Genomic DNA, 26,316 nt, shown 5'->3' on the forward strand with positions numbered 1-26,316 from the left:
GCTCCGGAGCCGGGCGCTGCGGGGGCTGGGCCGGGCGGGGAGCCGCTCAGCTGGAGCGAGGGGAGCGGAGAGCCGAGAGCCCTGTGCCGTTGTGCTGCGCGGTATCTGTCTGCTTGGCTGGGTGCGGGGTTTGCTCCGGCCCGGAGCGAATCGCTCCTGACGCGGCGATGCGCGTCCCCGAATCAAGTGTCTCGTTTGTTTTTCGCTAGGTCCATGGTTAAAAGCTTTGACGTAGCCATGGATAAAAGAGGAGGCATAACAGAAGCTGAGAATGGTGATGCTTTTCTGGAATTGAACAGAACTGCGACGAAATACCCCCATCGCTATACAAAAGTAAGTGCTTTCTGCCTGTGGAAGTTGTGCGCGGAGCTGTTGGCCACAGAGGTAACGAAGGAGGGAGAGCCCGTGGGAGCAGAGCACGGTTGTGAGCAGCCTCTGTGTGGGTCAGGACTTAGTGGAGGATGCAGGGCACGCATTAGATGTGATGTAGCTGCACAGCCCTGTCCTCAACAGACATTTCGTTCTCACTGCTTTATTGTAATACCTGAGCACTTTGGAGTGTGTGTTGGAGAGGCTGAAGCATGCTGCTCTTCTCGCTTTTCTCAGCATTTGTGCTTCATAGTTCTCTTTTCAGCAGTTACTTTAAATTGGCCAATTTCTTTATAACATACAGCCCACCAGATGTAATCCCAGCTTCAGTCTGTGTCTTTAAGATGCCTTTTGTAATCTTACTTGCAGTTGCTCATAGTGAGGTTTTAGAAGCACGTCCACATGTGATTCTAACTAGTGCTCAGTGTGAAAGCAGGTGCTCACATTTAGCTGTGATAGCCATTGTTCGTATACTCAGTGTATTTAATTAACTAACTTACAAATAAAGATCTTTTCAATATGGAGCTAATATGCTGTGGGGCTTAACGTTCAAATTTTGTTTGGGCTTTTGGTATCACTGCTGAAACATGCTTTTAGAAAACTTTTAATGGCAGTTGTTTTTTTTTCCTGTTGCTGAAAGCTGTGGGAACAGGTGGTCACTGCTTTGTGTAGAAATCTATTAACTTGTTTTACAACAAATGGCTCAAAGCGTGGAACAGAGTGAGACAGCATGCTACTGCTGCTGATTGTGTTATCTTACTTGACAAATGCAGAACTGTTTTATTCTTAGAGATTGTGTATTTTTTTAAAAGGAGAAAAGTTATCAGGGAGACTCTGCCTTGCTGAGATAGCAGGGCTGCCTTATTTTGACTAGACACTAGAAAGAAGCCAAGCAGCTTGGTGTCTCAGTGGCAAAACTGATGTGGGAATAGTATGGCTCTCTTTTTCCCTCCCTTTTCTTAGATGAGATGCACGTGTTAACGGAAGATGCAGAGGGTAGTATTATTTGGAACTGGATATTGAATTATTCCTGAAGTAGAGGAGTTATCTTTAAACTGCCTGTTAGAAAATCTGTGCCTGTCCTTGCTTGGTATTGCTCAGCTTCTCCTAGAAAGAGAAACTGAATGCAACTGCAAATTGACTGCTTTTCTGGTCTGTGCTCAGATGGTGCTGGTGCTTAGTGTATGAATAAACCAGTGTAGCTGTATATCCAGTATTATTGTTGCCTGTAGTTCTGATCAGAATAAAGTGACAGAATTAGTGTCAGAAGGCACCAGTCTATTATCTGTTGGTTTCCAAAGAGTCTGATTTCTCCTCCTTGATTGTTTTAAAACATCTTGCACAATACTGTTATTTTTCTTTTGGATAACTGTTTTGTTTGATGTCACTGACACCATGAGTGGTTTTCACATGATCAGTTTAATACTATTTAGAGGTGGGAAGGAGACTGCTTCAGGGCATGTACTGCTGATTCAAAGTAGGGAGAGAGCTCCTCTAATAATATAGATTATTTTACAGTGGGACAACAGCTGATTCATGTGATGAGTCCTTGTGAACTACTTGAATATAAGTGTTCAGTAACAGCTAAAAATACCTTTTTCTTCTCTCCTTACAAGCACTGTTGTGTGAATTAAGGGAAAAAATGAACAAAGGAACAAAATAAGCTGTGCTCTGGAAGTGCTGGCATCAGTCTACTCTTAAGATAAAACGTTGTGTATTCCAGGCTGTGTCTTGCAGTGCTTTAGAAGCTGTTGCTCCAGGGTGTGCAGCTCATAAATGAAATGCTCTTCACTTCAGTAGAAAAGTTGCAATGAAATATCTTTGAAGTCTATGAACTCCCTCTCGTGGCCAACAAAACAGTGAATTTCCAAGTCTGGTATTGGACAGTGTTGTTAATAGTCCTCATTCCTACATCAGACTATGATAGTATTACAGCATTGATGTTTCTCATAGATCAAAGTTTATTTTGGGAGACTGTGGGCAGAGAGTCCAGCCTCTTTCTGTTTAAATATTTGCTGTCCAGGTTGTCAGATAGCACTGGGGAAAAACTCATTTTGCTGAGTACTAGTACAGGATTATGCTCAGGAAGTACATTTTATGGAATCTGGATAAAACTTAACACTTAAGATCCTAGGCATAGCTTATTAATGCAGCCACTGATCTGATTTTAGATGCATGGGGATGATGATGTGAAAACTGTTGTGTAAATGCTTTACTCATGGATGACAGAACCTTCTTCAGTATGGCTGATGTGGTGTCTACTGTTAGAAGGGAGGCAGGTTGAAGAAAGGCAATCTACAGAAGATATATGAACAGTTAGAAATGTGCATCTTTACTATGTGTGACTCTGTGATTCAAAGCACTGATCACAGCATAAGTGTGTTTTGAATGTGGCAAGCTGCAGTGAGAAGGTAGATTGCCAATCTCCCTGAAATGGCTGGCTAGTCAGGGTGCACAGCTGTCAACTCAAGAGTGTATTTGGTAGCTGATAGGAAGTGTAAAACTGAAATATCAATCGGCATCAATTTGTCTTGGGTAGAATAACTATAGGTGATGTTTTGTAATGGGTGATGGTCAGAAATGGCAAGCTTGTCTGGAATTTCCAGATCTGCTTTAGTAATTGATGTTATGTAATGCTTTTATTTTTACAAACTGAATCTTACATAGCATTGAACGCAGCAATTTTCATTCCATCTTGAAAACTTGCTGGCTCCAATGTCAGTATATCTGTTGTGCTTGTAAATTGTACAGGGAAATGGATGAGTAAACGTGGCTGGTGTAGACAGCCTTAAGTGTTAACGAAGTCCAACCTGACCTAGTAAGGCTTAGTACTTCATGTCAGTGTGGGTTTGAGGTTAATGTTCATGAGTAAAACTTATTCTTTTGTTCTTGTCGTCTACAGTGGAGTAGATATGAGAAGAAATATGAATTTACTTGCTAAGCACTGCTGCTACTACTTTATTATACGCTAGAAGTCATGCTGATTTGTCATATAAATCTGTATGATTTAGTTCCAGATTATTTTTAGAAACCAGCTTTCAGGATCATTCAAACTGTGTGAATTTGTTTGGAAACCTTTGGTTTCTGGAGGTCCTATACTGACTCACATAAATGTTGTCTGAATTCTAAGTTAGCTCAGTGAAATACTCTCTTGGCGCCTGAATCACACTCTAAAATTTGCTGTGTTGATCATGATGCTGTGTGTTACTCTGCAGTGTATCAGTGTTACAGGTGAGACTCTTTCTTGATGCTCAGTGTTACATTGTCTCCAGCATAGTAGACAGAGGTAATGGGAGATGAGCTGTGTAGTTTGATTAATGGAGAGTTTGCTCAAAGGCTACTGGTGCAAGAACTGAAAAATAAACTAGTTTCAACTTTTCACTGTCTTATTTAACAGGAAATGAACTAACACATTGGGAAACATGGCTTGTCAGATGAATCGGCTAAATTGAATAGGTGGTCTGGAATGGATATTTGAGTCACTTAAATCTTTTCTGGGTGAGAATTAAAACTGCTTGCTTTTTTTCTAGGAGGAACTGCTGGATATTAAAGAGCGTCCCTACTCTAAGCAAAGACCTTCTTGTCTCTCTGAAAAATATGACAGGTATTTTGTTGATCATACAAAAAACTACATGCATCTGTTTCCAAAGCAGAAGTATCAAGTAGTTCTTAGCTAGAAGGTTTCTCTTATTTTGCTGCAAGCATACTGAAGTATTTTCAGAAGTCTTAATCTAGTAGAAGAGACTGAATGCTCTAGTTGGGAAATTTATACTTGGAAAATATAAGATCCATCAGAAAATAACTTTGCACTGTACAAATCTCATAGACATGCAAAAACTATGCTTCAGCATGATTTTTGTGCTGTTTGATTTATTTAAAATGGTACCAAGGGTACAGGTGGGTGTACAGCACTGCCGAGGTCATGTTGCAACAGGCTGACTTGCTTAATGGATTACTCTCCCACGTTAACAGAGCACCTCATTTTAAAATGAAGGGGAGAGGATTCCTGGCTTGTGCTGAGAAGTTTGCTAAACAGCAAGATCTCCAATACCAGATTATTTTTTTGGACAAGTATGAGATTGAGAGAGTTTTCAGAATGCCTGAGAACTGAGACACTTGATCCACTTGAGTTATTTTTATCACTGTGTCAGGCAAACTTCCCTGATACCTAGTGGGATAACGTTCTACAGTCTGAGCACATATGATATACTTACGTTTGTGGAAAGGATCTGGAATGTCATGAGGTATAGTAAGTGAAAGATTGAGAAGTTAGGTGGGAGGTGGGTGTCATTTGTACAGATGGCTAATGAGTTCTAATTTTCAGCAGCAGTGTTATGATTTCTTTACTAGACTAGAAGTAGAAAGCAATCCTGCAACTTTGTTTCTTTGTTTTCATAGTGATGGTGTCTGGGATCCAGAGAAGTGGCATGCATCTTTATATCCGAGTTCAGGGAGGACTTCACCAGTGGAAAGCTTTAAAAAAGATTTGGATTCAGATCGGACTTCTCTTATGCGTAGGATAGTAGGTGAGTGTGTTCTGACAGTACAGGAATCAAAGTTAAACATTAGCTGCTGGCAAAACCTTTCCTTTGGGACGACACGAATGATAAAAATATGTGAAAATTGATTAAAATAAGTATCAAGGAGACATTGGTGATTCCAGGTATAACTTGTTTCTGGTATGCAGGTAACTCTATGGAACTTAGCAGTCTGTTATCACCTACTATTTTTTCAATGTAGAAGAGTATATCTTATATATATTAATTATCTCATATATTAATTATGTGGTTACAGAGGGTAGTTTTCTATGCTTCAAGATTGGGTATGTACTTAGGAGGTCTAGATGAGAGCAGGGACTTTCTGGGTGACAGAATAATGATTCCTTAATATCCAGCTGTGAATTTTAATTTTCATTTTTTTGTGGTGCGTGGCTAGGTTAGTCTCACAGAAATAAATTATGGATGTTATCCTTCAAAAAGCTCTAGGATAGCAGCAAGGCTGTGGTATAGAAGGCTATCTTATGGATAACTAGCTTGTGCTTACTGTTACATTCAACTAAATACTTTGTGGTCTTTGATTTGTAGATCCGAGAGAGCGAGTGAAAGAAGATGACTTGGATGTTGTCTTAAGTCCACAGAGACGAAGCTTTGGAGGTGGCTGTCATGTAACTGCAGCTGTTAGCTCACGTCGAGCAGGCAGCCCATTAGAAAAAGAGAATGATGGTGTCCGTGTCATTGGTGGACGTAGGATTGGCAGTGGAAGAATTATCTCTTCACGTAACTTTGATAAAGACCACAGGGGTGGTGAAAAAGATATACGTGATTCTAGAGATGCAAGAGACAGAGATCGTGAGAGGGACTACAAAGATAAACGCTTCAGGGTTTGTTCTTTTTTCCTGCTTAGATATTAATATGGTTTGGGGCAGTCTGCATTAAAAGTAACAGGAACAAGCTAACTGCATTTTAGTGCTCCACACAAGTGGGCTTGTTCTTAAAGAGAATCTTTATGATCTAATGGATGAGCGCTCGGAGCTTCAGGTGTCAATCCTTTTCTAGAAGAACTGGGATACAGCCAGTTCTATGTATCCTACAAACATCTCCTGTGATAAATGCAATAGCAAGATACTAAGTCTGAGAGTTAATAGTTCTTGACCTAGCTGTTGTCAGCAGGTGGAAGCTTTTATGCTTCAACATATTTGCTTTAAACAATACAAAATACCTTCCTCTCACCAAACAGAATTGAGTTTATACAGGCCCTTGCAGACCAATAGCCTTCATTTTGTTGAAGCAGAAATTCAGCTGTAAAGTTTAAAATTGAATAAACAAGCTGAATGTGCTTTAAAAAAGAAAAAGAAAAACAAGATGATGGGTGGGAAATAGTGTCATGTGCTTTGGAGGTCAGGGAGGAATACTATGAAACTACATTCAGTGGTTAACTTAGTATTTTTAACATCCCACTTCAGAGGGAATTTGGTGATAGCAAACGTGTCTTTGGGGAGCGGAGAAGGAATGACTCGTACACAGAAGAGGAACCTGAGTGGTTCTCTGCTGGTCCTACAAGTCAGTCTGAAACGATTGAGCTCACAGGCTTTGATGATAAAATTCTAGAGGAAGATCACAAGGGGAGAAAACGTACAAGACGGCGCACAGCCTCACTGAAAGAAGGTAATGGTATATTTGACAAAGGCTTTTTTGTCTGTTACGTGTTGCTGGATGTAGAAATGATTCCATTACAGATACAGGCAAGTGTTGGGGTAATGCAGCTTACCAGCCTCTGTCCTGCATAGCTTTAGGTTATGCTGAAGCAGAAGGCTTATTAGCTGGGGAGTAATATTGTATCACTTATTAGGCATTTGCAGCCTGAAAGGCAGAACTGAGGGTCTAGAAGAAACTTTTATGGATATGGACTGGTTTGGGGAATTCGGAGGCTGCTGATTTTGTCAACTGCTGTGTCCTAGTGATTAAAGAATTGGTTTAAACTAAGCTAACTATGCTTTGAGAAACTTCAAATGTTCTTTTTCCTATGGTAATGCATGCATTAGAAATACTGAGTTGGACACACAGCTGTACAGCTGCATACAGCAACATAAATTTAAATTGAATTTGGAGACTAAATCTGAACTCTGTGGTTGTTGGACATCACAACTCTACCACTACCCTAGCAAAAGCTGTCGTACAAACTTGACTGAGGCAAGGAAGATGGCTGCTTAATGCTAACAATTTTACAGCTGGGCAAAATAAACCTGTACTCTTCAGAATTAAGCTGTACTATACTTCGTGAATATACAGTTTCAACTACATTAGGTTTGTATTAAGTTACAGCTTTCTTGCAAGCTTAGTAAGCCTCTATGTGTATACTTCCCTTGCTGTGGGGAATAGGAGTAATATTTCCATTACTTACATACATTCTTAACAATATTAAGAATGCTTGTATCAAGTACCAGCTTTCAGGGAGCCTAGTCTGGAATTTCTAGGAAGAAAGCAAAAGCTTCCAAAGGATTCTTCATGGAAGAACAGCAGCTGTTAACATACTGGAATAACTATATCTACTTGTCTGCTTGATGTAACAGTACATCTCATCTCTGCTCTGTGTACTTTCCTGGGTTGATTAGGATGCAGTTAATTACTGTTTCAATGGCAAGTCTCATTTTCATGTTTTGAAGCAGATAGCCATAATTACAGACTAGAATTCCTTTACTGAAGATGTAGCAAGTCTTGGTTTCTGTTGTGGCAGACTGCAGAAGTATAGATTACTTCTGTTGGAAGGGAGCTTCAAAGATCCAGTCCAACTGCCTGACCACTTCAGGGCTAACCTAATGTTAAAGCATGTTCCTGACAGCATTACCTAAATGCTGTTTGAATGCTGACAGGCATCAGCCATTTCTCTGGGAATCCTGTTTGTGTTTAACCAGCCTTACTGTAAAGGATTTTTTGATGTCCAGTCTGAAGCTCTACAGCACAGCTTTGTGCTGCTCTGCTTATCCTATCGTAAGTTACCAGGGAGAAGAGACTGACACATCCCTTGGATTCCCCTTAGGAAGTTGTCATAAGCAATGAGGTTCCCCCTTGGGCTTCTTTTCTCCGGGTTAAACAACTCAGTTGATGTATAACCGGGGACAGAGTATCACGTAGGTGGCTAAACTACTTTGGACCTATGCTTGTAATGACTGGGTGAACGTATTGCCTGTTAGGTGCTGTTTCCTTAGGAAATACTTAAGTCTAGTGACTCAGCAGCTATTTGATTTTCTTCTTAAGGGATAGAATGCAATGGTGGAGTGGCAGAAGAAGACGAAGTGCAAACTGTCCTTGCCAATGAAACTCCAGCAGATCAAGAAGTTCCCAGGGAAGCTGTCTTACAAGAACCAGCTCCAGGGGAGTTTGACTTCAATGAGTTTTTTAACTTGGATAAAAGTGTTCCTGGCCTGGCTTCGGTGAGCTTTTCCTTTAAGCTGAGTGTACTCATAAGAGAAACTACAGATTGCTACAATGTCCAGTTACAGTTTCTTGCTTTTAAAGTTGCTTAATGTGATGTGCAAGTCTAAGACAGCCTTTCAGAACTTGAATTTTGGTGTGCTAGGATGCTACTTCTGAATGTTATCTCTTTATCTCTAAAGAAAGTTTGTTTGTAATAATGCAAAGAAGGAAGAAAGACTCAAAATCACTTTGTTGGTTGTTGTTGTTGTAAGTAGTATTGAGCACCACTTGTTTCAGTGAACTTCTCTGGTGGAAGAAAGCTGTTATTCCTTTGGTCTGAAATGTTCTATGATGAGACTTCACCTATACCCATTGAGCGAACTTTTAATTGGACTCTCTTGCAAGATATAAGAAGCTTTAGTTTAAGTTTTACAATGCTCTGCTGTTGAAAATTCATGTAGCAAAGGAGTAAACAGTCACTATGAATGGGAGTGCTTTTGATTGATCAATTCAACAAAGTCCTGTTCAGTGAAGTCAGGGTGAAGGGAGAAGGATCTGGCTGCTAGACTCAATTGATCTGAAGAGTGGAACCCTCTTAGTCACAGAGTAGTTCAGGATGTGAAGTGCAAGCAGGTAGCCCTTGGCTACTGGCCATCTGTCCCACTTGTTGTGGAATACTCCAAGGCTGAGGAGTTGTCCTTGCACATCATCCAAGGCTCTGTCCTTGGAGCTGAAGTGAGTCATGGCTGCAGGAAACTCAGTTAATCAAAGTACTGCTTATGTGCTGTGATAGGAACCAAGACTGGCCCATATCTGGCCAGAATTACTATTATATTATAACTTGCTTTATCTCTTTTAGAGAATGCTTCTGCTGCTTTTCTCGTGCATCCACTTTGAAATGTCATAGGTGCGGTATTTAGGTGATACTGTTTCAGTTCTTATTTAAATCTGAACAAATTTTTGGTATAAATGAAAGATGTAATGGATTTTTTTTGCCAACACTGGTTATACAAATGCTATTATATTTTGAAGGAAAAAGCATTTCAAAATTTCTAAACGCCAGGGTCCCCATCTAGTTATCTATAACAGAATAATCTTGGTTGTACAGTAAAGCTTCTCAAAGATCTTTCTGCTCATAAGCTTCTGGTGTTTTGTGTTTTTTTTTTTCTCATAATCTAGATGATAGAAGATGTGCTAGGGGAAGGTTCAGTGTCTGCCAGCAGGTTTAGCAGGTGGTTTTCTAATCCCAGTCGTTCTGGAAGTCGGTCAAGCAGCTTGAGATCTACACCCCATGAGGAACTGGAGAGACTAGCAGGTAAGACTGCAGAACAATGCATGGTCTCTTTCTTTTGTATTCCCTCCTACTTGTTTAATGAGAATCTCCCGCAGTTCAAGCACCTGATGTTCTTTTGGAAGTTCTTAATGTAAGCAGCTATAAGTTCTGTTTTTATAAGTGTTCTTGTCATTCTCATAATGACTTTTCAGCTGACCTTGGGCAGAGGGTGTGAGGCGTAACTTCTCAGTGACCTGTTGAACTTGGTTACCAGTGTATGTTCATCTTGAGACATTGGGTTGGTAAACTGATGTGGCAGTGCTCCTGGTTTTGCTGTTTCAGGTCTAGAGCAAGCCATTCTCTCCCCTGGCCAGAACTCTGGAAACTACTTTGCTCCCATTCCATTGGAAGACCACTCTGAAAACAAAGTGGACATCCTAGAAATGCTACAGAAAGCCAAAGTGGACTTAAAACCTCTTCTCTCAAGTCTTTCAGCCAACAAGGAAAAGCTTAGAGAGAGCAGTAAGTGCCTCTTCAGATATTGTGGAGTTCTCATTGTGCAGTATCTCAGACCAAGAGGCTTGGTGTTCTGGATACGTCAACTACCAAGTCCAGAAGTAGGAAGCACTACAGGGTTACTGGCACTGTAGATCACAAAATACTCAGCAAGTCTTAGTTATGTTAGTGTCTTCACTAATTCTTTTCATCCTGATCACAGGATGACATCAACTCTCAGACCATTTACTGGCCTGTAACGATCATAACTTAGGATGATGCAAGTCTTGAGCTGAGATTCATGCTTTCTCTGGCCTTTATTTAAGCTTGTCATGCTTGAGACTGGTAATGTCAGTTCAGAAACTGTGGTATCTGAACTCTGGTTTACCGAAAACTTGTTTTAATTCTTGCCAGGATCTTTAGTGGATCACATCGATCCATTAAGTGCTGTGATCTAAAAAGATGAATGATTGCTGGAAGATATTAGTGTTTCTTCAAATTGTTAAATACTAAAATCAAATCTCTCAAGACTGTTGCTAGTACTTGAGTCACAGTGATCTGTTTGCTGTTAGCAGATGCCAGCAAAAGTGAATTCTGTTTTCAAATGAGTTCAGGGCTGACTTAAACTTGATGTTAAAGGGCACTTTTCAGTTATGCATTTGCATGTTTGGCACCATAGCACGCATGGTGGTACAAAAATACGTGTATTCTTTTTTAAATCTTAGCCTTGTTCCAAATTATTTTCCATTTGGCAAGCAGCATGTATTGCCTTGTGAAATGGACTGAACAAAATGTAATGCTGTTCCACAATCTGTGTGAATCAACTGGGTATGAAATCATCCAAGAACTGCAAATATTCTTAAGCATCCAGTTCGGGAGCAGGAACTGTCTGACTAACATGTGGAAAACATTTTCTTAATTTGACTTAAATAGAACTGCAAGTCTTTTCAATGTTCTGCTTGGTCTGAATTTCCTACTAAACCATTTCTAAACTTTGATCCTCACAAAACAGCAATGAAGGAACAAAGAACTGGGGGGAAGCTTCCATTCATATTCTGACTTGTTATGTATTCTCATAACTTACAAGTACTACGGAGTTTCCAGTCCAATTCCTCTCCACCAACATCATGCTTTTCCCTCATGTTTCATTCTGCATGTCTGAATCATTGCTTCGTCTCACCTTCTTGCCCAGATTTTCAAAAAATCTTGTTTCTTTGGGTCAGTGCTTGCTTCAGCAATCCATAGCATGTGCCTTTCTCTTTTCTGTTAAGGTATCATACCTTGGGACAAACAAACTGGTCCATAATGCTTGTCTAGCCTTGTTATCAGTTTGCATATATGCATGCATACAAATGCAAGTACTGCTTATTAACACTTGTACCTTATTCTGATTACGCCAGTGAAATCTTTCTGTAATGGCTCTTAATTTTTGGGCAAAAAAGCCTACTTCAAACTTAATGCACACCCAACTAAGTGTGCAACTGATTGTCCAAAGCATCAAGGTTTCTCCAGGTATGTATCCTCTGTACCTATGATAGCTTCAGGCAGCTTGACACTCCTTACGCTGTGGCTGTAAGACAATCTGAAGTAAAAGAAATAGAATTTTCTGAGTTAAACTCAGTCTTTTCATGTCAATATTCTCTATTAAAAATAAATGAAATCTTCATATTTTGGCAAATGAAGTAATGGCTTGTCTCACACGGTAAGTTAAAGGTAATGAAAACTTAACAGGCTCTTATTTGTGCATGGTGATACCTCCAGTGTGAGTATGAAGATGTCTGTCTAAGCACAGGTAAGATGCTGTTTAGCAGCTGGTGCAGATATCAGAAAACAAGTCTTTACCCTGTTTTCAAACAGTTTGTATTCAACTCTTGCACAAGAATGGAGCTTGCTTTTAAAAAGGGCGCTGTGGTTCACCACTATTTCTTCTGTATTTCTCAGCGCATTCAGGAGTTGTACTCTCAGTGGAAGAAGTTGAAGCTGGGCTTAAAGGCCTAAAAGTGGATCAGGAGGGGAAAATTGCTACTCCGTTTATGGCAGAGCAAATGGAGGAGTCGTTGAACATAGCTGGCTCCAGACAGATCAAGAAAGATGGGGATATGACTGCATTTAACAAACTAGTCAGTAGCATGAAGGCAAGTGGGACTCTACCTTCACAGCCCAAAGTCAATGTAAGTAACACACAGCTGTCTCTAGTGAACTGTTAATGGATCTGTGTGAAGATACAGGATACAAATTGAAAACCCCTCACATTACACTTCTGATAATGTGTGGGGCTTGGTTGAATCCGGTGGCATGACATTAAATAGTGGCTTTCATTTACCATTTTGTTGCTTGAAGGCAGAAGAAAGCAATAATAAAACAGATGTGCTGTTCATTTTCTCCAGCCAAAGCAATTAGGTTTCTGTTGGCTTTTATGATAGAGGACACTGCTTAGTTCCTATACTTGAACTTATAACTTGTCAATGTTTTTATTAAAAGCAAACTTCTCTGTTTTAAAAAAAAAAAAAAAGGCATTGGCCATGCATAGCACACCCTCAGCCTGCTCCTTATAGAAGACATGAAAGAGATGAGTGAGTGCTTCGGTACTGCTATTCAAAGACATCTATCAAATATGTCAATTAGTTGTCATTAACCTTAGCTGAAGCTTGTATTTGTTGCTGTACCAGGCTCCTTATTTCTGCATTGCTTCAGTTGCCCACTTGTCCTAGCATTTCTTCCAGTTTGCACAGTTATCTAAATTCAGGGGTCAGTGTTGTACTTTGAGTTTATTGAACTATTTGCATGCAGTCTAACACTAAGTGTTGTCTTAAGGAATATCAGTGAGCCTGCTCAGCCTTTAACTTCTGTGGGATTTTCTTTGGCTGATGACTAAACTGTAGTCCTCACAACAGACAAAACTGTTAACGTTACTGAGACAGGAATGTGGATTGTGTCTTAATGAATACAGTGCTTGTCATATTTATGTGTAGCTTAAAGTGTTTTCATTTTCTTAGCAGAGCCTTGAGAGTCATTTAATGTCACCTCCAGAGATACCAGGCCAGCCTCTATCAAAAAATATTCTGCAGGTATTTCCTATAAGCTGTTTAGATTTTTTCCCTACTAGGAAAAAGGAAACACAAAATGATATTTGGAAGTAAGGCTTTAAGGTAGTTCTAAGGGGTCAGACTATTCTCCCTGTAAAGGAAGCTGTCTACAACTGAACTGTGAATTTCTTATGATGCATATCCTATGATTATAATTTGAAAGTAAGACCTTCTATTTTATGTTTTTGCCTGCATATCAAAGGCAGATGTTGGTGAGATGGCAGTGAAGGTTAAACCTGCCAATATTGTTATGTTTTGCTGCTGTGGGATAGATGGCAGCAGAAGGGCAGTGTGAAATGGCATCTGACATGGAAATTTGTGCAAAGTAAGGGTGTGGAATGGAATTCCTCTACACATCAATGGGTGCCAGATCTCTCCTACATTCATTGATGCTTGTTGAATGTTTTTGGAGACGAAGCAGGGGATGTCAGCACAGTGAGGTGGTGAGTGGTGCGTTTCAGCAGTGGTGACAGTGGTCACCTTCACTGGTGCAGGTTTTTATGAGCATGGCATGCAGGCTCTTATTAGTGGCTGGCAGAAATGCACAGCTGATGGTGGTGACTCTTGGGAAAAAAAAAGTGTTTTATAGCTGGGAATTTGCTTTATCAGTGTGACTGTACATTTTGTATCTATTGTAGTTTCTATGGAAGTAAATAGGAGATGTTAGTTCCAGAGCCACATCTGTGAAACCTGGCTAAGTGTCTAATTCTACCAGATTTGGTGTCTAGTTGCACAAGTCAGCCTTCTGTTCTCACTTGCTAAAAATAGCACAGCCTGTAGTCTAGTAAAATGAACTCTTCTGTGTAAATTGATCTTGTATTCTGAACATTCTTCTGTTACGTATTCATAGGAACTTCTTGGTCCACCCATTACCAGACCTGCTTCATCAAATGTCTTAAGTGGCCTGATAAGTGGTTTGGAACCTGGAGCTTCTTTACTGGGACAGAGGGCACCCTCTCCCCCTATCCCACCTGTGTTTCCAACTCGAGCTGCTTCTGCAGATTACCTGCGCCATAGAATATCTTCACCTATCGGTATGACTTGCTGCAAAATGGTGTTTCTTCTGGATTTTTTTGAATGAAAAAAGTGTTCTTTCTTTTAAAGAACACTTCATAGAACAGTAAACTTGGTGACATTGGTAGGCAGTGATAGGACAGTGTATGCAGTCAGGAGGCAAACAAGATGTCATCCTTGGTCTCTGCTTAATCACAAAAATCTAGAAGTCTACATCAGCTGGAACCCAGTAAATTCTGGTGCATTGAAATGTGGTCTATCTACTACATAAGAAACTAATTTTCATCTGGGAAAGAGTTTATTCTCTTTATAGCAGCTGGCACAGTGCTAGGCTCTAGATATGTAACAAGCTGATAGAGCACTGCTGTAGCTACTGCTAAGCAGTACTTGCACAGTGTTGAGGCCTTGACTGTTTCACATTCTGCAGCCCCAGTGATTAGACTGAGGGGCACAGCTAGGCAGATAACCTGAATTAACCAAAGAGTTGCTCTGTGCCACATAATGCTCAGCAATAAAAAGGAAGAGGAGTGGGTTCAGGAAGGAGGTTATCTTTTGCTTGGGAACAGACTAAATGGGAAGCTGAGTATCTTGATAGGGAATCTTTAATTCAGGTACAAATGGTTTACTTAAGGGTATATATCATATAGTGGGGGGGGGAAGTCTGATAGTGCTTTAGATGCAACTGTTGAATGTTTTTCATTAGGTTTTGGACAAGGTTCTCAGCAATTGCTTGGTGATCCATTTCCAGGTGTGAGGAAGCCCATGAGCCCAGTTGCTGCACAGGTTAGACTTAAGTGCTTTTTGCTTATATGTTAAATTTGCTTAATAATCTTTATCCTTATTTTGGAGTCCAGAAAAAACTTGTGGAAACAAGTTTGAGTAAACATGTAATATGTGCTTGTTCTAGTTAATTCCAAGTATGAGAATGTGGAGTCTAATTTAGTACCATCTCAAAACCTCATTGTAATTAGACTTATCTTAGGCTATTAAGAGCTTTTAAGCATCTGTTGTCCCTCAGTAAAATAGAGGGCTGTTAGTGGGCAGATGCTTTCTGAAGACATAGCAATAAGCCTTTAGTATTATTTCTTTTTAAAAAGACCTCTGATTTGTGGTGTTTTCTTTTCCATTACAACTCCATTTCAGATGAGTCCCCTGGAAATACAACAAGCTGCATTAGAGGGACTAGCATTACCCCATGACTTAGCCATACAGGCAGCAAACTTCTATCAGCATGGCTTTGGAAAACCACAAATGGACAAAAACAGAGATGGCTATAGAAACAGGTAGGTATCTGACTGCAAAACATAAAAGGCAGTTGTTTTTCACTTGAATATTTTCTTTCAGAAGATACTGGTACTAGTGTGACTCAGGCTTGTATTGTTTATTGGCAAGCTTGACTTTCATTCTGAGCCATGAGTAGAACTACCTCTAACTTCCTGTTCTTCAACAGACAACAGCGAGTGACTAAATCACCTGCACCAGGACACAGAGGGAATACATCTTCTCCAGCCCCTACAGCATCCATTACTAGCATGGTCAGTACCTCAGTACGTCATGACTGTAGAAAGAGCTGTAAAGGTAGCTGCAGTAACAAGATCATGGCAACCATAGTCAGCAGAAGAGTGTAAAGAGAAGTTGATTGAATCACAAGAGTAATATTATAATGCCAGTGCAAGAATTAATTGTACGTGATGCTTAACTGATTGTCTTCACTTTGAAAAACAGCCTTTTCTGATTAGTGTTCTACCAAGAACTGAAGAAGCCCCATCAATGTTTCCTTGACCCAGACTTCTCAAACAAAAGCAAGATAAATATATGGAAAAACTAGGCCTTCATATTTTGATGCCCAGGCTTCCAAACGATAAAGGTTGAAAGTTGCTGGGCACTATAGAAAACACTAGTCTGCAGTATAGGTATGAAATGACACATCTAAATGAAAGCTGAAATGGTATCTTTCAAAAAAAACTAAAGCCTCAAACCTGACTGCTGCCTCCCCATCTTCAGAAGTATGTTGCTTTGGACTAAGCTTTCCAATTAATCAGTCAAGTACTTGCAGTTTAGGGCCAGTATAAGGCATCAGCTGCTAAACAGTTGCAAGAACTTTTAAAATGTGTAACAAGTGTTACATAACTCCAAATGGGGAGAAGTACAGCTAAGGCAGTGGTTTTCCCTAGATTTGTCATCCATGAGTTAACACAAGTAAGGTTTCAACGAGCGCTGTGAGAAACAAAGATAAAAACTTTGACAAAAAATAGAGAAGTACTTGAATTACAAAATAAAGGGATAAAATATAGTGAGCCAAAGTAATTGGTGAATTAAGCAGCTGATTAAACAGAGCTCCAAATCGAAAGGGTATTCTAGAATTGATGTCCACCCACAACTAAGGTAGTGCAGCCTTGGTAATAAGCACTAACTGCTTTCTACTGTTTTCTGCAGCTGTCTCCTTCCTTCACACCTACCTCAGTGATTCGCAAGATGTATGAGAGTAAGGAAAAGAGCAAAGAGGAGCCAGTTTCTGGGAAACTGAAAGTCAGTGATGGTAAAGATGAAAATCAGAGGCCAAATGAAGGTATTGTAATGGCTTTAAACTAACACACATGAATGAGACTTGAAAGAGTTGAAGAGCTGCAGCTCATGTGTCCAGACTGACTTAAGATACTTCTGATTTATGGCGTGCAGGCAGTTGTAAAAAATGGATCTATAAGAAGGGTTAGAGAGCTATGAAGGAGATGTACACTTGAGTGCATTCTTCCAGCAGTTTTAGATTTACATCTATATTCTTGTTTGTAAATGGTACTGACCACAGAAAGCCTGGACAAAAACTGCTTATTTACAGCTTTTTGGATGAATAAGCATATTAACAACAATAATTGCGTACAATACCAGCAATTGAATACAAGCAACTTAAAGCCCTCCTGCAACATCTTAACTGAACAACTAAAGCTGAGACTGATTAACCTCTCCCAAATGTAGCTGGTTAAGGAAGTGTTTTGTCACATTCTTAACAGTGGCTGTTAAGAAGAAATGCTTAATACAGATTGACCCAGTAAGACTAATTTCTAGTTGCTGTTACATTGTATTTCACTACCATCAACAACAGAGAGGTAGCTTACAGCTATTCAGGAAAGCCAGAAGTTTCCTATTGAATATAGATATATGGGTAAAGTTCAGTTAGTCCTGGAATGTAGCAATCTAATAGTCATCACCTTTAATTTTCATTAGATGCAATCTCTAGCTGTGGATTATAATAGTTGTATTCAATTCTAGCTACAGATAATCTACTGTCTAGTTCTGTGGAGAATGCAGATCAAGAAACTTTGCCCACCTTAGGTACCAAACTACCTGCACTGCAGCGCTCTGCATGTTCCACACCTCTTACTCAAGCAAATCGTTGTACCAAAGAGCAAGACTACAGGCCTAAATCAGCTGGTAGAAAGACTCCCACGATGGCCTCCCCAGTACCAGGAGGCCCTTTCCTCCGTCCTGTTCATCAAGTACCCCTTGTTCCCCATGTTCCAATTGTGCGACCTGCTCATCAACTGCATCCAGGATTGGTCCAGAGAATGCTGTCGCAGGGGGTTCATCCACAACATCTTCCTTTACTGCAAGCAGGTAAATCATACTTTGTCCCTTAAGCCCTCTCATGAATATGCAATCATTTGCATTGGGAATAAATTGGTACTTAGTACTGGCAATGTTTATTACATTAAAACTCTTAAAATCCAGGTAGCAACTTCTAGCCTATCTATAATAAAATGTTAGTTTTGCTTCAAGGTCCTCCTACCTTTTGGGTGAAATTTTGCTGTTCAACAGGTATGCTTCCTCCTGGAGTGGACCTGTCTCACTTGCAAGGAATATCTGCTCCCATCCTTGGCCAACCTTTTTATCCATTACCAACAGCCAGCCACCACATCTTAAATCCACGCTCTGGGACACCTTTGCAGTTAGCAATGATGCAACAGCAACTACAAAGATCAGGTAAGCTAAAACATGCAAGAGGAGTGTAAGGTTTTCAAACGCTGGCAGTGTGTTCCCGTTAGTATACTTGTTGGCTAGCTTTAGTATATAGAAATAACAGGAAGTTACTTTGATATCTACACAAGAATAGTGATTATGAATATCTAAACTGCCAGAGTAGCTTTTGCCACAATAGGTTCTCATACCAGAAGAAAATCCAAGTGAAGCATTCAGCTTCAAGATGTGTTGCTATTGATGGATCTGTGTCTTGCAGCATGTGTGCAGTCTTTCCTTCCTTTCTGGGTGAGAAAGGCCACCCATCTACTTCCAATAAGATGTTCTCTGCTTTTTTTTCTAATGAAAAACTACACGATACTGTGTCCAGAACTGGTAGTGTCAGGTGGTTTGTGGGAGTACTGACAAGAAAATGAGCAAGGGGGTCTTGATTTCCCAGGACTAATAGAACGTAAAAGTCACATTTGGCTTACGTGCAAAATGCTTGTGTGAGGTATCAGTTCCTCTAGAGGAAATTGCACTGTTGGGCAAATTCACTACTCCACTTCAAATAGCTTTACATTTCACAGGCACTGGAGCACAGGGATCAACTGCTGGTGTGCAAACAACCCCTCAGAATGTGTCGTCTCGGACTGGATTATCTCATGGGCACACGCAGCTTGACCATCGTCCCAGCCAGAGAAGTGGCTCTCCCATTGGCCTTGCAAAGTGGTTTGGTTCAGATGTCTTGCAGCAGCCTCTCCCTTCTATGCCATCCAAAGTCATCAGTGTAGATGAACTGGAATATCGGCAGTGAACAGTGACCACTGGGTGGGACACTTGTGATTCTTTAGACTGGATAAAAATGTCCATAGTCAGGACTTCACCTCTGTTTGTTTTTTGGGGCTTTTATTTTTAGCACTCTGTGCAAGATTTCTTTTGAGAGACTAAAGCACATGGCACCTGTTCTGGTCTCATGTCTGCATCAAGACTAAGGGATCCATTATGGCTCAAATAGTGAAGCCTGAAGAAATTTAGATGCAAGACAAAGCCAGTTTAATCCTGGAAGTGTCTATTTTTTGGTTTTGTAAGATATGTGAATGAAGTGCTGATATTCTCTAGTGTAGGGGTAGCAGCTATAAATTCCTCCTGCAGAGAACTAAATGTATAGAACCTTGTGTACAGACTTGTGTATAAACAATCTTTTGTATATATACACATAGAATAGCTTTTTTGAATCTATACAGCTGTACATAAGAGTAGCTGATGACAGTTAAGCTTTAGTTGTGCCTATGGTTTGGATCTTTCTCCATTGTACATGTGGGAGTTTAAAGATTAAAGTTGCATATCCTAAGTGTGAGTGAACAGGATAAAGTTGCTTTGCCTTTTCTTGCTGCTCATCTCCTGTAGGTCTCCCTCAAACACATCTGTCAAGTACTGTGCACTCAGTGTAGTTAGCATCAAAGTGAAAAAGCCCACACCTTGCTGTCAGAAGTCCAATTCCTTGTGTGTGTGTGTGACTCCTGCCATCAAATGAGAGAATTGTCTAGTCTTCAGATGGCATTGAGGTACAGTGATATTAAGCCAAATCTTCATCTGTCATAAGCAAAGACTGTTGGTACCTACTGGTCATAGTTCTTCCAAGAGGGCTGGTGCTGGTCCTTGTTTAGCTGCAGTATTTTCCTTGTTTTAATCTTTCAAACAAGTTACTGAAGGTCATCAAAATGGAGCCTTTAAATCCTCACCCTTCAACTCCTCAGTCATAGGTGTGGTATGTTCTATGCTGCCTTCCCTTCTATGCACAGAAGGGAGTCCCAAGAACTGTCCTAAGTCTGGTGTGCATCTACTGATGCAATTACTGTGAAACTTGCTTTTGGAGTCTTGTTCTGCGGTTTGAAAGGGGGAGGAGGGGGTAGTTTTGTGATCTTACTGTGTATATTTGGTTTTAAAATACTATGTTCCTTTTAAGCCTGTTTCACTTTCCTGAACAGTTCAGTGTTTTTTCCATCCTTTACTGCATGGTTCTTCACTTCACTTTCTCACTTGTGTTAAGTCTAGTACTGCTGTCATGTCTTCTATCTAGCTTAGGCCAATGTGCTTTTTAAAAAAAAAAGTGAAAGCAGAACCAGAATTCTCACAGACTTGCTCTTTCATAAGTCTCACTGAATGCAAAACCAGCAGCAGAAAGGACAAAAAAAAAAAATCACTTGACTAATAGAACAATTGTCAGCATGCTGTGGTGGGTTTGTTTCAGTCTAGCAGAGACAATGTTGTATAGAAATAGCAAGCTGATATTAGATATGGAATCTGTTGGGGGTCACCCATATTTCTAGTGGTTGTTCATAAAACAATCTCTGTAAAACATGCAATCACCAGCTTGTCCTTGTAAGATTGTTTTCATACTTTTTTAACTTGACACTTTCCCAGTAACATTCTGTAAATAAAGTTGATTCTACCAGCTGTCTGTATCAACTGCTGTGGAACTCATTTGGGTATGGGTGGTTTAGCATTAGAACCATGATTTGAGCTGAATCCCCAGGAAGTTTCAGCTTCCACGTTCTTCCATAGGGATGATAGATCTGGTTTTGTTTCAGGACGTGTTATCAGCTCTAGAGATGCACATGCAGCAGCTGCTGAACCCTGCTCTGCCACTAAGCAGCACCTAGAGGAAGGGTGGATGAGCCTCTGTTCATAATAGCTTCTCATCTACCCTCTGCTGTACTGCCTTCCAGTCATGTACTTCTTGAGGAAAACTTAAGTCCTTGAACTAAACCACACTCAAAGCTTAGTAGCAACCTTTTGTGTGAGAACAGTTTTTTTCTACACTTCAGCATCCCTACTTCCATTTTTGTAGGAGCGATTGCTGCAACTGTGATAGAGCTCTAACTGAAACAAAAAGCTTAGCTTTATTCACTTCTATTGTGAAACAAAAGTACTGCTTTAAGAGCTGCCAACTTTCCTTGTACAATTAAGTTTGGCGAAGTCAAATAAGCAGGAAATTCTTTTAAGAAAACTTAAAAGCTTCCAGTCACTAACAAAGTACAGGCATCTAGCTTACTTCCACTGATAGAAACAATTGAAAAAGTGACTACTCAAGATCAGAACCCAGCATCTTCTCCACTACTGCAGGACTATTAATAGCCTTGAAGCATTCCATCAAGAACATCTGAGATAAAGGCAGCAAAAGCTCATATTTTCTGTCCTTGATACAGTTCTCCAGCCTCTGCTTCTTGGTTTGTTCTAAATTAGAGCAGAGTAATTTCAGCTGTGTGAACTCCTCCAATTTGAAGTCATCACAGGCAAAAGCTGCTTTTGCCATTATGAAAAGTACTTAAAAGTTTTTCATCTCCCAGCTCTGCTAGAATGGAACACCGCAATCAGGCTCCTCAGAAACATTTTTTTCCCATGCGCTAAGTTACTACCACAAAGAGCAATATCCTTTTCTCTGTGTTTAATAGAAGTGGTTTGTTCTTTGTCATTTGCAAAATGAAAAGTCGGGCACAGTGACAAAGCGTGGGAGAGCAGTTTTATTTCTTCACAATCTGAATGACATCCTCATCTTCAAGAGTGTGGTCCTTGCCCACTTTCTGGGGGTTGTGTTTAACAGAAGAACCCCAGACCAGTGCACTGAAAGAGTGGGGAGAAAAATCAAATTAAGGAGACTTAGAAGTGTAATCTGCAGAGCCTAACAGCAGTTATTTCTGTCCCATCACTAATACAGAAAGCAATGCTAAGAGCTATTTTTGTTCTCCTATAAGTACCTGGATGAGTGGTTTATGTGAACCAGAGACAAGCAGATCAAAACAAAGTATGAAGTCATCCAAAATGCTTGGGTATATAGGACAGCAGCCCACAACACTGCATCTACTGCTACTTTCCAGTCTAAATAAAAGTATTTTCACCAGAGAGGAAATTTGTCCAGGAAAGAGCAGAGAAATATCAAATATAACAACTTATGTGTTAGATTTAGTTGTAGGGAGATCTATTGCTTTCTACATTCCAAATTAAATTCTGTTTTTATTTCTGACTTATAAACAAATTGAAGAACACAGAATCAGGCTACTTACTTTCTATTTGCCAGCAATCATTCCTTCACAAAATACTTACTATTTGAAGTCCTTAATAAGATTTTTGTGGATCTTCATACAGAAGTCCTCCACTGTTGTCTTGCAGTAAGGCAGCACTACAGGAGAGGTGTAGTCTGGGAGCTGCCCTTTAGGTTTGGTGTAGCTGTAACACAGAGCAGTCGGTCAATGCCAAAACCTCCTCTTGCAAATCTCCATGAAATTTCATAGGTTATGGGCACTGCTGTACCAGCTGCTTGTGCAGAGTTCACCGAGCTAATGGTGACAACAGACATACTGTATGCTGGTGTTTGTAAGCTGAAAATGCATCTGAGTAGCCAATGCCTGTTAGCAGGTTCTCCCTCCTAACTGCACAAGGTTTATCACTGGTGAATTTTCCATTGTTGCTTAGAAGGTGACAAAACCTGGGTAGTTGAAAGGGTAGCTACAGTTTGATGGTTGTAATTTGTGGCTTTGGGGTTTATTTTTGGCAAACAGCTCAATGTATATTAGGAAAAAAGCTTACTGTCTATAGCCCAGACACCTGGCATATTAAATTCCTTTTTACAATATCTTTTTTCCATATTGTCACAAGAAGATGGATATACTCAGAAGATTACAATTACTGTATTATGAGCAGTAATCGATCCATTCACAAATTCACCTGAAGAGATGCATTAACAATGAGGTAAACCTGTAATAATTTATAGTAAAAATGTCCAAAATGCTAGATTAACTCAATTCAGGTCTGCTAAGAGACAGCTCATGGTCACTCAGGAAAAGAGGAATTCCTCACATGTTAACAACTTTGCATCAAATTTGACATGAAGTCCATTTTTTCATGATTTTTAAAACATATCTGGGAGTTTCAGAGATCTTCATTTAATCCCTACACAAGAAGTTCAAAGTGCAGCACATGTGACTGATAGGAAACTCAATCACACAACAGCATAGGGCAGCATGAGCTCTGACTTGCAGATTAAGCACATTTCAATGACAAAAGAATCATTTGAAAGCTAGAGCTCTAAGTTAGTGGAAAAGCATATTAGAATGATCATCTTTCACCCGTTCTTAAGATGTTATTCAATCTCAGCCTTTCAGAGTGCAGCAATTAGGACTCACATTCGTACTAGCTTCAAGTAGTCCCAAATTTTCTCCAGCAGATCATCGAAGTTCCAGCGATGATGGGCAGATATTGGTACACAATGGGGTACTTTGTAAATAATATCTAGTTCCTCAATGGAAATCTGGTCGATTTTATTTAGGACGTAAATGCATGGGATGTAAACCCTGCAAAGAGAAGGACACAGTGCTACAGCAGCCTGGCAGCAATACACTACTGCCATCACTGGAAACAAAAAGCACCATTTTTGAAAAGGACAGTAAGGTGCTAAACACCAGTTGTTGCTAGCTTAGCTTCTGCAGAAAGAAGATCCATAAGCAATTATTTTCTTTGGAACATAAACTGTTAGTATACCAAATGCAGGGTCTCAACAGTACCTGTTTCCTTCAACAACATCAATGAGGTCATCAGCAGTGGCATCGCTGCGCAGTGTGACATCAGCATTGTGAATTTTGTACTCTGCTAAGATGCTCTTCACTGTTTCAGCATCCAGCTCACTCTGAGGACACTGAACGTACAGACAGGGTTAACAAACGGAAAACTTTACCATCATATTCAGTCTTACAATTAATAGCACTTAGCATATAGGTTACTAGAAATAACAGCTGCATTGTAAGTTATTGGACTTGACTGATTTTCAGTTACAGAATCATAGAATCATAGGATGGCCTGGGTTGAAAAGGACCACAACGATCATGTAGTTTCAATCCCCTGCTATGTGCAGGGTCGCCAACCACCAGACCAGGCTGCCCAGAGCCACATCCAGCCTGGCCTTGAATGCCTCCAGGGATGCTTCCAAACTATTTTGCCATAGTTAGTCTTAGGACAGAAGAAAAAGAGATTTAAACCATAGCAGCCTTATTAGCATCAATGCCACCAAATGGCTGCAGACAGACATTTCGAAAGAAACTTGCCTGAATACTAATTCCAAACTCAGCCAACTAAGAGTAAGGTACCTGAATCCCACAGCAGAGTTCTGACTTCTTACACCTATGGCTGCTTCTATGCTTTTAAAGATTCAGTTAGCTGGAAAATAAAGAGCTGTCAAGGCTGCAAGGCCTAGAATGCTGAGCTTTCTTCATCTCTTCTCCAGAAGAGCGTTTTCAAGCACTTTTTGCTTAAAGAAAAGTTCCAACTTACTGTGGCTGTAAGATTAATGCCTCCTTTATCCTTTTTCTTAAAGCCGATATTGGGGGGCTTGCTATTCAGACGTATTCCAAATCCCTCCAGTTCATTCTCAATGATTTTCTTATGACCGAGGGGTTTCAGCACATCCAGAACAATCAGAATCAGATTACAGGTTCGAGCAACTAAGAATCAAAAAAGTTAACCCTCAAAAAAGTATGCTCACACACCAAGATGAAGCAGCACAAAAGACAACTCAGTGGACTGAGAATATAAAATCCAGGTCATTGTGGTTTTTTAAATTTGGTGTAAGATTTCTTGCACAGTGCAAGAATCAAAGATGCTGGAAAAACCTTCCTTTTTATCTACATTCAGACACACAAGGATGACAATAAGCTACATGAAGATGACAAAGCAGCATCTTTGTTTAATAAGGATTCTCATCTGCCTTTAAAATTGGTAGCAGACTTTCAAGGCACTGTCAACATATGACTTCATGTTTGCTGAGTTTAACTGAAACAAAGCAAAAAGACAATGGCTACAGCTTCATACTGAGCAACTGAATTCCAGCATACAATCCAGCTTCATAAATCTGTCAGAAACAGCAACTCAGTCCTTCATTCTCGTAAGGCACACTAACTGAACCAGTATTGGATGCTGTCTCCAAGCTCCAATAAACTCACCTGCAATGACTTGCCGTCCTCTGCCTTTTACCATCCTTGGCACCTTCAATAATTCCTGGCAGATCAAGTAGCTATTGTTCAGGAAAGGAAAGGAACTTATGAGAAGAAAATGTTTATTTTTAAGATAGATTCTACTTTTACCTTTCTTCTCATGCTGCTGACTTCACTGCAAATCTTAACAGGACAAACAGCAAAATGCTTTCCACTTAAATTCTTACATACAGCGTTATCCCTATTTGTAGGCTGGAACAGATCATTTCAGAGTATGAGAACCACCACTGGAACTTTTCTCCAGGAAAAAAGCAGAATAAAATTAAGACCTCATAGAAACATTTCCAATGTACTCTCAAGCACTTTTACAGACAAATTCTAACCTGCTAACATCAAACGAGGCTATTCTGCCCTGATACCATTACATCTATGAATACAGTCTTATCTTCACAGACATCAGAAGATCTCACCTGTATCTTCGCTCCTTTGTATCTAATGACTCCAGGCACAGTAGTCAGTGTAGTGAACTCATATGCTGCCACTTCAGAGTAGACACCAGCAAGATTACTGAGCAAAGTAGATTTTCCCACTGATGGAAAACCCACAAACCCAATGCGGGCATCACCCGTCTTTGCAACATCAAAACCTGGAAATAAGTAACAAAAATTGAAAAAGCACCTAAAGCTGGCCATCTCCTCATCGCCTACGGCTCTGCAGAGCAATCCCACCGTTAGTTTTAATACTGCCCGAGTGAAAGACGGGAAAGCTTTCCTGCCAGGCTAAGAGCAGGACCCAGCTTTCACAATCCACCTTCACCACCGCACCTCAGCCAGCTGCCCTGAGCACCGCAGCTTCCCCCAGACACACCTTTACATACAGAGACAGGCGTCCGCTTTGCGCAAACCCCTCGAGATCTGCAAACGCACCGTTATACCCGCCGAAACGCAGAAAGCTCTTTTATTTACTCTTCAGATTCACCTCAATGCCCCGCGCGGGGCCACAACCCCCAGCTACAGGCACAACGCGGCCCGGCCGACGCACCTTCCCCCGGGCCGCCGCCGCCGCCTCCCTTGGGGTGTGATGAGCTCCCGGCGCAGCTTGGCCAGTCGCGCCTTCAGCAGCCCCAGGTGATGCGCCGTGGCCTTGTTCTTCTGCGTGCGGGCCATCTGCAACAGCGCGGGACCGAGGCCTCAGCCGCGGACGGCCCCTCAAGGCTCCCCCGCGCCCTG

The 26,316-nt window shown here is 40.6% G+C and overlaps 2 protein-coding genes across 5 annotated transcripts; one reads left to right on the forward strand and one right to left on the reverse strand.

Moving 5' to 3' along the window:
* The first annotated feature begins 188 nt into the window (after nt 1–188).
* EIF4ENIF1 (eukaryotic translation initiation factor 4E nuclear import factor 1) lies at nt 189–20,569 on the forward strand. Of its 4 annotated transcripts, none has more exons than XM_010720262.3 (18): nt 189–333; nt 3,900–3,973; nt 4,768–4,895; nt 5,454–5,749; nt 6,332–6,533; nt 8,124–8,299; nt 9,462–9,597; nt 9,898–10,077; nt 11,992–12,221; nt 13,047–13,118; nt 13,987–14,170; nt 14,854–14,933; nt 15,294–15,433; nt 15,601–15,685; nt 16,587–16,719; nt 17,418–17,762; nt 17,964–18,128; nt 18,692–20,569. In XM_010720262.3, exons 1-18 carry the CDS (start codon nt 214–216, stop codon nt 18,916–18,918), a joined length of 2,973 nt encoding a protein of 990 aa, XP_010718564.1. In that variant the 5' UTR covers nt 189–213; the 3' UTR covers nt 18,919–20,569. The 4 variants fall into 4 exon arrangements, with proteins under 4 accessions (XP_010718564.1, XP_010718566.1, XP_010718565.1 ...); XM_010720264.3 differs by having other exon boundaries at nt 17,481–17,762; XM_010720263.3 differs by having other exon boundaries at nt 13,050–13,118.
* A 1,036-nt stretch (nt 20,570–21,605) lies between these two features.
* Nucleotides 21,606–26,268, reverse strand: DRG1 (developmentally regulated GTP binding protein 1). The gene is given in 10 exon segments (XM_010720265.3): nt 21,606–21,728; nt 22,209–22,331; nt 23,288–23,455; nt 23,666–23,796; nt 24,429–24,598; nt 25,097–25,124; nt 25,126–25,167; nt 25,558–25,733; nt 26,129–26,162; nt 26,164–26,268. Coding segments are annotated over 10 exon segments (1,062 nt in total). The 5' UTR covers nt 26,254–26,268; the 3' UTR covers nt 21,606–21,628.
* Nucleotides 26,269–26,316: the final 48 nt, after the last annotated feature.

This window comes from Meleagris gallopavo, chromosome 17 (genome assembly GCF_000146605.3).
Source record: "Meleagris gallopavo isolate NT-WF06-2002-E0010 breed Aviagen turkey brand Nicholas breeding stock chromosome 17, Turkey_5.1, whole genome shotgun sequence".
In the NCBI taxonomy this organism is placed as follows: Eukaryota; Metazoa; Chordata; class Aves; order Galliformes; family Phasianidae; genus Meleagris; species Meleagris gallopavo.

Coding starts and splice junctions, on each gene's coding strand:
- EIF4ENIF1 (XM_010720262.3), top strand. CDS start 214: ATGGTTAAAAGCTTTGACGTAGCCATGGATAAAAGAGGAGGCATAACA. Junction 3,974..4,767: donor CTCTCTGAAAAATATGACAG/GTATTTTGTTGA, acceptor TTGTTTTCATAG/TGATGGTGTCTGGGATCCAG. Junction 14,171..14,853: donor TAGAATATCTTCACCTATCG/GTATGACTTGCT, acceptor GTTTTTCATTAG/GTTTTGGACAAGGTTCTCAG.